Raw genomic sequence first — 11,535 nt, 5'->3', positions numbered from 1 at the left:
AGACAGGAATGTACTGGTCTAACAGTAGAGCAATAAGCGGTCCCCAGCTTTGGTTCTTATCTGCATCAACGTGTCACATGAAATGGCACTTTGTGCATTGTTAGTTGGGAAATCCAGCTGAGTATAGTAGGCTGCTTCACTACAATGCAGTACAAGGGGGTGCCATTTCTGCTGATTCTAATACCAACAGTAATTAGGGTAGCACATTGGTCTGTTACATATTAATGAATGGGACTCAAAAGAATAGTAGACTTTTTAAAAAGTATAAAATATATTTATTTTTATATACATTTATATTTATTCATATACATTTATTTTATCTATATCCCTGATATCTTGAAAGTGTACACCTCCTGTACCCATATATCATGCACCATTTAAATTGTGTGCGTAAGAGCCATATTGGTTGTCCAAAGATAAATAATGAAAAAAATCCACTTATATTCTCATTTGAGTCAATATGAGCATCCTTGTCCAGCACTGAAGGATACATCTCTGGATGTTAAGAACATATGTGTATAACAATAAAGAGGGGAGTCTGTAGCTTGGTTCCCTTGACAGACACAGCTAAAAATCTGGAGGTGAAGTAAGTTGGGAAAACTTTTCTGGGCATCTGATTCCTGGAGATTCCACCAGTTCTAATAGTTAAGTTTCTGGACTCACAAGGTGGTCCTCTTGGATTGCATGTGGTTGAGAATCTTGAATTTCTGCTGAGAAGGACACAGATAAATACATAGACATGTGTCCATTAAACTATACACCAGGCTGCACTGTGCAACTGTTTTTAAAGCCTTAAATGGTCATGCCCTTATTGTACATAAGACTTTCCTACACTTGCCCTCTCGCCGACACAATGATTTCTATTCTGTGGTTGAAATATTTTACAGCAATAATGAATAATAATCACAGTTAAATTGCTTCAAGGGACATCATTTTCCATAAAATATTTAATCAGGCAAAATAAAAAAAATACTCTGCACATTCATTATTTATACTGGCTGCTTTTCCTGAAATTCAAATTTGAATTTACTTTTTTTAACGACCCCAGAAAGGCTGGAGTGCATTCTGTGGATTGCAGATCCCCGACCCCTCCTACATGCTGCGCAGTGATTGCTTGTTATGAGTAGGAGTTTGCTTCTATCTATTCTTAATTTGCCACTGAAAATGACTTAAGAGAAATAACACGCAAGAGCCTTTTTATAGAATGTACCCCTAGACTATAAAAAAAGTGTTGCCAACATAATGACAGGGTTATAGGTTTTTACTTTGTATGCAGTTATTAGCATCTGATCATATGTAACAAATTACTTTTATGTCCCTTTAATTATAATAAAGCAGTTCAAACAAGTTTTAGGACAACAATACAAGAAACACTGATTGACTGCATTTATTGAAATCAGAGGACCTGGCATGACTAATTTCCACTTTGCCTTCATAGTCATTAGCTCTGAAACATAGGCCCACTTATAGTGTGAGCCAACTTTTTACCATTTTAATAGCTAGGCTTAGAGTGTAATTAATGCCCATAGTTATGTTAATCTCTAACCTTATGAGAAGACTATTCTATGCAAAACTACTCATTTCAAGAAATAGTCCCTGCTGCCTATACTGGGTTAATCAGTAGCAAAGTCTACTCTCAAAGTATCAATCTCTTTGAGTGGTAATGAATAATCTAAGCCAGATTCGGTGGTTTGTCTGGACAACTTACGGCTGTTTTTGAAAGTCTTGATACGTTCACTGAGATGCTTCCTGAATTTCTTGGTGAGGAAGCAGTAGATGATAGGATCCAGCATGCAGTTGGTACTCATGAGACACAATGTTATCTGATGTGCATCATTCAGCGTCTTACGGAATTGGCAATCATTTTCATGCCACATTCTCAGGACCGTAAGAGTCCAGGGACCATCAATAAGGTGGTGTGGGACAAAACATATGACAAAGACCAACAGCACAGTTCCCACCATCCACAGAGCCCGTTGTTTCATTTCTGAACTCTTCTTAGCCTGAACTGGTTGTGTGAGCAAAGTTCTAATAATCACCAAATTGCAAACTAAAATTATAAGAAATATAAGGAAAAAGGCAGCAATTAGAACAAAATGAGTTATGGCCACAGGATCTCTGTTGGTAATGTCATAGCCTTCAAAACAACGGGTAACATTTTGCCCATCAATAGTCACCTGATTGGTACCGGGTATAAAAAGATAGTATAGTGAACAAGCAACTACAATTATCCAGACAGAAGCGGAGACACAGATACCTCTCATTCTGGCTGTTGATTGTGCAGTTTCTACGGGATGAGTCACAGCTTGATATCTGTTATAGGTGATGACCCCAAGAAATAAAACAGAGCAGTAAGTGTTCAAAAAGAAAAAACATCCAGCCACGTTACATAGAAATGCAGGCATTAGCCAATCTCCTTGGTTATTGTAATAGGCAATCCAAAGAGGCATTGTTACTAGAAATAACAAGTCAGCCACTGTTAGGTTGATCATGAATAATTTGATCTCACTCATACTTTTGCCAGGATAAACCCGGGAAAATACCCACAATACATAGCAGTTGGGAATGAATCCTAATATAAAGATAATACTGTATGACACTGTGAAGAGGGTATATCTGAACTTGGAATCCACCATGCAGGGATCTGGTGTGTGATAATCGCTGAAGTTTACACTGGCAGACATTTCTTCCCCGCTCATGCCCAATGTTCAATAAAACTTATTTTTTCCCCACTTTTTTCTAGTCCTATATAATAGAAAAAGAAGGTGTTAGACATATAAGCAATATTTACAGGACTGTCTGTAATCATTAAAACAGATTGCAATGAGACATTTAAATCAATATATCCACAAAATTTTTTTTCATCTGTTTGTATTCTACCTTTTTGATTTTCTTTAAATAAATTTGTTTTTTTAAAACAGGGAAAAGTACATTATAAGGTAGCAATTTTAAAATGTTTTTTGACTGTAAGTGATGTGTGCGCTCGTTTTGATGCATTATCCGACTATTCCTTAAAGGGACACTGTACCCAAAATTTTTCTTTCGTGATTCAGATTGAGCATGGAATTTTAAGCAACTTTCTAATTTACTTCCATTATCAACTTTTCTTCATTCTCTTGGTATCTTTATTTGAAATGCAAGAATGTAAGTTTAGATGCCGGCCCATTTTTGGTGAACAACCTGGGTTGTCCTTGCTGATTGGTGGATAAATTCATCCACCAATAAAAAAGTGCTGTCCAGAGTACTGAAACCAAAAAGAAGCTTAGATGCCTTCTTTTTCAAAAAATGATAGCAAGAGAACCAAGAAAAATTGATAATAGGAGTAAATTAGAAAGTTGCTTAAAATTGCATGCTCTTTCTGAATTACAAAAGAAAAAATTTGGGTACAGTGTCCCTTTAATTGCAATGGACACATGGGGGTCAATTTATTAAATGCCGGCCAACATGATTTGCTGTAACGAATCATGTTCGCCCGACATCGCTAAATGGTGACAGCATACGCTGACAGCATTTAACAATGCACAAGCATTTCTGGTGAAATGCCGCCCCCTTCACATTCACGGCCAATCGGGGATGTCAATCATCATCGGATTGGGATGATTGCAGTGCACCACTTTAAAGGTAGTGGACAAGTTAAGGAACAGCGGTCTTATGACTGCTGTTTCTTAACGTTAGTTTCCGGCGAGCCGGAAACTTCGGGCGGAAAAAGCAGCATCCGCTGCTTGTTAAATCTAGCCCAAAGTCTTTTGGTGTATATATATATATATATATTATTTATATATATTATTTATGTCCTATGGAAATACAAACTAATTGTTTTAAGATATAGATAGATAGATAGATAAAGAGATAGATATCGATATAGACAGACAGATAGATTGATTGCAGAAATATGCAGTCACACAAATAATAATTAATTTCCTGAATATATGCTATAAAAATTCTATACTCTTTATTCTTTCTATATTTCAAGAGGTTATTTCTGGGTATTTTTATAGAATCCTCAGACTAATACAGCATTTTAATTTATTAATAGACAAAGAATTTCCTCGTTCATTTGCAAAAACTCAATTTTTTTGATAAACTTTCTAAACGCTCAACTATATAGCACAAAACCATGAATAAATGATGAATACAGTATGTGCTTGTTACAACAGATACAATAAATGCTTGAATTTGGTAAAACAGGGAACACATATTTTAGTACTTTAATGTATTCTGTAAACCTAATAAATAAACCAATTCTTGGTAGCTATATAACTATAAAATACATGTTTGACATCTGCATTCTATTCCTTAAAGGGACATAAAATTTGAAAAATGTCCTTTCATGATTTAGATAGAGCATATCATTTTGAACAACTATCCATTTTACTTCTATTATCAAGTTTTCTTGTTATCCTTTGTTGAAAAGCAGGGATGCAAGCTCAGGAGTGTGTAGGTGTCGGCAGCACTATTTCCTGACATAAACAGGCCCATTTATCAAGCTCCGTATGGAGCTTGAAGGGCCGTGTTTCTGGCGAGTCTTCTAAAGACCGCTGCTCCATAACCCTGTCCGCCTGCTCTGAGCAGGCGGACAGGAATCGCCGGAAATCAACCCGATCTAATACGATCGGGTTGATTGACACCTCCCTGCTGGCGGCCGCAAGTCAGCAGGGGGGCGGCGTTGCACCAGCTGCTCTTGTGAGCTGCTGGTGCAATGTTAAATGCGGAGAGCGTATTGCTCTCCGCATTTAGCGAGGTCTTGCGGACCTGATCCGCAGTGTCGGATCAGGTCCGCAAGACCTGTGATAAATTGGGGCCATAGTGCTTTAGGTATGTGCACGCTACCTACCTAGGTATCTCTTCAACAAAGAATAACATGAGAATGAAGCAAATTTGATAACCAAAGTAAATGGGAAACTTTTTAAAAATGTTTAATATCGTATAATTAACTTAAAATGTAACTTATGTCTTAACTGAAGAGCATGGTCTATGATATGTGAGGATTCTAAAAGAATTAAACAGAGACTGCTTTACCTCAGTATCTGAAATAAGGTATTCGTTGGCTTTACTACTATGTATAGCCACTATAGCTTATCTGGTCACCTGAAAAAGGGACATCTATTTAGTTGCTTCAAAGATAAAACATAATAATGGTTCGGGATATGGCTTTGTTCTGTTTGTATTCTTTGTTAAAAGCTAAACCTAGGTAGGCTCATATGCTAATTTTTAAGCCCTCGAAGACAGCATTTTATTTCAGCGCATTTTGACAGTTTTTCACAGCTAGACAGCGCTAGTTCATGTGTACCATATAGATAACATTGTGCTCACTCCCCTGGAGTTATTTATGAGTAAACACTGACTGGATGCAAGTCTGTCAAAAGAACTGAAATAAAGGGGGCAGTCTGCAGAGGCTTAGATACAAGGTAATTATAGAGGTAAACAATATATTAATATAAATGTGTTGGTTATGCAAAACTGGGGAATGAGTAACAAAGGGATTATTAATCTCAGTTTTTTCTTGTAAGCATTTTGTTTTTTAGATGATGCATCATTTAGTAGCTGAATTGTTTCTTAGCTACTTTATTTTACCTCAGGAAATATAGTGCCATGAATCGATAACACAGTACGCTTTATGCTTGTATAATCCTGTTGATAATTAAAGGGATCTTAATGTCATTTTAGTTGCATCTAATTGCAATTTTGTTTTGTTTGTTTTTTAAGTGAATGTTCATGTCCTGTATAAAACTACTTTTTAATTTATGGTTTGCCCACCGACACAATAGTGGGAGTTAACCTATTCAGATAATGAGCAAGGTATTAATTGGAATACGTGATACATCAACAGTCATTTCCTGTTAGTCTCAGTGTCAGTTTAAAGGGATTTAGCCAATCCTTTTTCATGCAGAAATATATTACATGGTTTATTGCTGTTCTTTCAAATTCATAATGTGCCTCTATGTGCTAAAAATATATATTCCACCATAACATTTTGAATAAATGTATTACTTTACATGTTACTATAGGGTCAGCCTATCTCAAGTGGTCCAATAATTGTACAGTTGGTTGCTTGACCATTTTTATTTTTTCTAATTTAATTGAGCGATTACCTCTATGTATTGGTATTGCAAAACCACCAGTTTTTTTATTTTTATTTAACTTGGTTCAACCAAAGCAGCCATCTTTGTGTCATGTGCACAACAAATTTTGGTTATACAGATGTTTTAGGAAACCTTAATAGCTCAGCTCAGGATGGTACTAGCCCCCTGGAACAAAAATTGATCTCTTGGTCACATTACAAGGTATATGTCCATATATGAACATTTCACACATTCTTGAGCCATAGGGGCCGATTTATCATGCCCCGTATGCTGCAGTTTCCGCAGAAACAAGAGTTAAGAAGCAGTAGTCTTAAGACCAAAGCTGCTGCTCATACATTACTTAAAGGGACATAAAACCCAATGTTTTTTCCTTTCATGATTCAGATAGATCACTGGTTTTCAAACCTGTCCTCAGGCATTCCCAACAGTCCAGGTTTTCTGGATTACCTTGGATGAGAGCAGGTAAAATACCCACATTTACTAATCAGCTGGTTATTTCACCTGTGCTTCAGTTCAGATTTCCTCAAAATGTGGTCTGTTAGTTTCTAATTTATTTCTATTATCTAATTTTCTTTGTTTTCATGTTATCATCTGTTGAAAAGCAGGAAGGTAAATTCAGGAGTGTGGATGTGTGCCTGAGCACTATATGGCAGCAGTTTTTCAACAATGTTATACATTAGCAAGAGCACTATATGGCAGCAGCGCTATTTCCTGTCACGTAGTGCTCCAGACAGCAAAGAATAACAATACAACATAGCAAATTTGGTAATAGAAGTAAATTAGAAACCTTTTAAAAAACATAATTTATGTAAGAACTTACCTGATAAATTAATTTCTTTCATATTGGCAAGAGTCCATGAGGCAGTGACGTATGGGATTGTATATCCCATACGTCACTAGCTCATGGACTCTTGCCAATTACATGAAAGGAAGTGTATTCTCTATCTGAATCATGAAAGAAAATGTTAGGTTTTATGTCCTTTTAAATATTTATATTATTCCTGTCAACCATTGTTGACTATAGTAAAGGTGCATTTTTGTCCTTATTTGCTAAATACAGCAAGCAATACATTTATGGATACAAATATAGCATCTGTTCAATTACCCAACACTCCAAAATGTAGGATTCTATACCTATGTTTTACAATAAACTGTAGTAATTGAATATAAGAAGATAACAAACCTAGATTATGGGCTCTGGAGATCTTGTGGGGCAGGTTCGTATATGTGAGCCTGCTTCCCACCTCTGAGGTGGCGGAGAGAAATCACTGAGAGCGAGCCCTCCGTGATTGACAACCCCTTTAAGTCGCACGAATGAAGGGGCGAGCATTACACACTCCGATGAGTATGTAACGATATATACGGGCCAGCGGACGAACAGATCCGCTGCCCATATGTAGCGAAGGCGGGCGGACAGCTTTGCAACCCTTTTGTCTCCCTCCTTCTAAACTTTCTCTTCCCAACAGTACAATCTTTCTGTACCATCTTATTTTTTAAGCTCTCATTTTTTTTAACTCCCTCATGGTAAAGAACCTACATTCTTCATTTTCTCACACACCTGCTCCAAAACAAGTTTGTAGTTAATCCTTTAAGACTCAACTCAGAGAAGAGAAGGAGAGGCAGCAACAGGCAGCAGAGTCACTAAGCTAGGCTTCTCATAATCATAATACATAAACCTCAAAAATACACAACAGATGTGCCTAGAGTCCCTTGGTCACAGCGGCCAGCAGTTCCCTAAGGATTTGTCAGTGACAGATGATGACCAGCAGGAGGCAGCAGAGTTACTGAACTAGGCTTCTGATAATCATAGCACATAAACCCCAGCAATACATCTCAAAGGGAAGAAGACAACAGTGTTTTTTTTGTTTTTTTTGTTTTTTTTTAAAAAAGCAGAGCCTATAGAGCAAACTGCCAGGAGTATATGGTGCCCCTGCAATAAGAAAACAATATTTATATTAGCAGTAATAATATTTATTATATATATATATATAACTATAGTATAGTAGGCAGGCAATAGGCTTGCATTGTGTGCAACAGCCAGCCACTAAAATGAATATTAAAGATTTATTTAAAGAAAAAATTGAAAGCTATACTGTTAGACTAACCCTAGCCTGTAGAGCCAAGTTAAAGGCAGGGCTCAAGCAGCAGCTCTCAAAGTCAAGCACTGCCCCACTACAATATTATAATTAACCTCTTAAGGACATATTAATGGAATTTTTCCGTCATAAAACAATTGAGCAAACAGAAAGCTGTGTCCTTAAAGGGTTAAATACTACATCCCTTTAACACTAAAAAATAGAGAAGAATAAATTCCTGTTGCCCGGAGTAAAAAATAATAATGCACTACTGTGTGGAAGCATTGTGGAGCACACTGCACTGCAAGAAAAAAGCTGATTTAGCATTCAAAGTTTTTTGTTTTTTTTTAAAAAAGGGAACAAACAAAACTAACGGAATACAATATTTTGTTAGTTGAGATACTAAGGAATGGGCCAAAATTCTGATGAATGCATATTCGTCTGAAGCCGAATGTACAAGCTGATCCCTTTGTAGTCAACTGAAAATGTGACCACTACTTCAAATCAGTTGCAACAGTTTAGATCCTAAATTTATTTAAAGGGACATGAAGCACACTGCAGACTTCTCAAGGCTAACCCTGCTTCATAGCTTTCCCTAATTGGCTTCCGCAGATTACAGCTGCATAACAATGCATTGTATACCAACACAATTACCGTGGCTAGCCTTGTCTACTCCAGAAGCAAGCCTGGATTGGCTCCTCCAAATAAGGCAAGTGGTGGGTGGAGTTTGACTGTTGAAAAACAATTGCAGCAAATTAGTTGTTAATTTGTTTTAAAAATATTTAGATTTGGCTGATATGTTATTCTATAAAGAAGAAAACAATGTGTTTAGTGCCCTTTTAAGTGCTTTAAAAACTAATGTACAATTATATGCAGTGCTCCTAGACCACATAAACCTCATGTCAGGGTTGATATTATTTTCTTCCCAACTGTGGCTCTTAGAAAGATTTGTTTGGTGAATATTACTCCATTACCATTCCAGACCACAACTCCCTAATGTGTTATAATAAGAGTTCAGCGCACAGACTAACACTTCCTCATTGAAGGTTAAGAACTAATCTCTTTTTATATCAAGGCAATTTTAAAGATTGTAACAAAGCCACCAAATCCTCCCTCTAAATTATTAATGTTGAGAATAACTATGTAGCTATAGTGTGCTGCAACTACTGAAGGAGTTTATTTATAAACCACATTGCCCACTTTAAAGGGACATTAAACACTAAATAAATGCTAGGTAGAATGATGCATTCAAAAAAAAGATTAGTCTGAGAATAACATGTAGATTTATTTTTTTAAAGTTTCATTAGCTGTTTAAATATTAACAAAAAAAAGTGTAATGTTTTAGTGTCTATAAAACAATGGGAGCTGCCATATTGTAACTTAGGTTACCTTCTGTGGCCAATTAGGGCCAATTATAAATAGGTCACTAGAGTGTGCAGCCAATGGCTGTGTGGAATATAACAGTGTTCTGCACTTCCATCTCTAACAGGAACTGAAAAGCTCACAATTTTAGAACGGAATTACAGGACAAGGGGACAAAATACATAATGAAAGTACAGTATATTGTAGAGTATATATATATATATATATATATATATATATATATATACACACACATATACATACAATTTATCATTATATATTACCATCTCAAAGTGTTTAATGTCCCTTTGAGTGGGAAAGGGGGCTGGTTTTAATTTCAGCAATGCTTCTCCGACAAAATGATATTTATCTCATCTGTGCTTACATTACTGGTGCAATGACAGTGGTTGCTTGAAGAAACATTGGTAATTTTTATATATGTATTAGAAATCAATCACTGCATTGCAAAATAATGCAAAGTAAATGATTCATAAACATAAACTATTATTTATGTTTGCAAAATTTTCATTGTTTTGCAATCCAGGGGTATACCCATTAAAAAAGCCTCTTGAACTTTGTTTTTTAATCTCCTTTTGCTTTGGACATTTAGGGACTGATATAAATGTACTCTGGCACATATTAAGCAATCACTGTCCATCATATAGGGTAGAGTGGAAAAGTACAGTTTTCAGATTTAAATTACAGGTAAAATACATAATCAATGTACACTGCAAAGTTGTGTCACATAAGCATAATAAATATTTTATGGGAAATAAGATTTTGAGCTTAATATAATTTTAATTTTGAGACATATAAGGATTTCCCATAAGTACAATAAAATGAATAGGTCCAACCATGGACCTCATATAAAATTATATTGATCATGTGTTTTTGATAAATAACAATTTCTAAACATCCCCAAGTATTTTCAGTGTGTTTTTCCAGTGATCACAATCTTAAAATGCTTCTGCCTTTAATACCCCTGAAGCTCGAATTGTTTACCTCCCAAAAACAATAGAAATGATTGTCTTTATCGTTAATCCCCCTGTTTGGGAATCCAAAAAACAAATGTGCAGGATTGCAGACAAATAAAATGGAGATTTCAATGGGTTTAGCGATTTCATCACAGGTTGAAGGGCCTGTATATTATTGATTGACCAAACATACTTCTTTTTTTCACAGATATTTTTTTATTGAGGTTATACGATAAAGAACAACATACAATGATGGCCTTACAACAGTAAAGACACAAAAATCAATCGTCAATAAACATTGTCAAATGAAAAGAAATAAGAAAAGATAAAGACGAAGAGGATGTACAACATTGCATGACAGTAGCTAGGCTTCTCAAACCTCTATTTTTTTGGGATAAATTAGCATAACTAGCTGACTATTTGGGGGCCACTCATGAGCCCATTGGCCACAAGAAAATGAGGGATCATATGGTAGCTATATCTGCGGCCTCTTTTGGGCCTAAGGTCAGCATATAACAATCAGCGGGTAAGAACCGCTTGGAAAATCAATTATATGCATACTAATTTAGGGGAGGGAGGGAGGGAGAGGGGTGTTAGCAATTGACAGTAGAATAACTAATAAAAGCTGTGGTCACTAAAGGATCCATCTACACTATTGGGGTTGAGGGCACAGTATAGTTGGAGAGAGGGACTTCGGGCGGGTAAACTTAGAGTTACATGGACTGTGCACATTTCTTGGTCTAGACATTTCGGACAACCAAGGCTACCAGTTAAGTCAAGGCTAGGCAATAATTATAGTGTGAAGCAAGCCTACAGGGTTTATATCAGTGTGAGATAGCTGGAACATATAGAGTCTTATAAACTGAGAGGGTAGTTCTTTTACTATATGTGTATAAAAAGTGATGTAATGCCGCTAAAATCCTTCTGTTACTTTTATATGACTAATAGTCTATACCTCTAAATGTCCTTTTAAAAGTCTCATCGAACAGTGAGCGGGATACTAAATTATGCAAAGAGGAGAAAAATATCCTGGGATATACC

At 36.1% G+C, this 11,535-nt stretch overlaps 1 protein-coding gene across 4 annotated transcripts in view; it reads right to left on the bottom strand.

The window, feature by feature from the left end:
* Nucleotides 1–252: 252 nt before the first annotated feature.
* PTAFR (platelet activating factor receptor) overlaps nt 253–11,535 on the bottom strand; it is a 50,700-nt gene continuing 39,417 nt past the window's right edge. For 2 of the 4 annotated variants that reach the window (XM_053707116.1, XM_053707115.1), the window contains exon 2: nt 253–2,745. In XM_053707116.1, the coding sequence (XP_053563091.1) occupies nt 1,614–2,699 (1,086 nt within the window). In that variant the 5' untranslated portion in view covers nt 2,700–2,745 and the 3' untranslated portion in view covers nt 253–1,613. The remainder of the gene's footprint in view (nt 2,746–11,535) is intronic. The other 2 variants (XM_053707117.1, XM_053707120.1) reach the window with 2 other exon arrangements.

The sequence above is a fragment of the Bombina bombina genome, chromosome 3 (assembly GCF_027579735.1).
Source record: "Bombina bombina isolate aBomBom1 chromosome 3, aBomBom1.pri, whole genome shotgun sequence".
Classification (NCBI taxonomy): Eukaryota; Metazoa; Chordata; class Amphibia; order Anura; family Bombinatoridae; genus Bombina; species Bombina bombina.
Note: the sequence above shows the minus strand (reverse complement) of the source record. Positions and strands in the feature narration are given on the sequence as shown.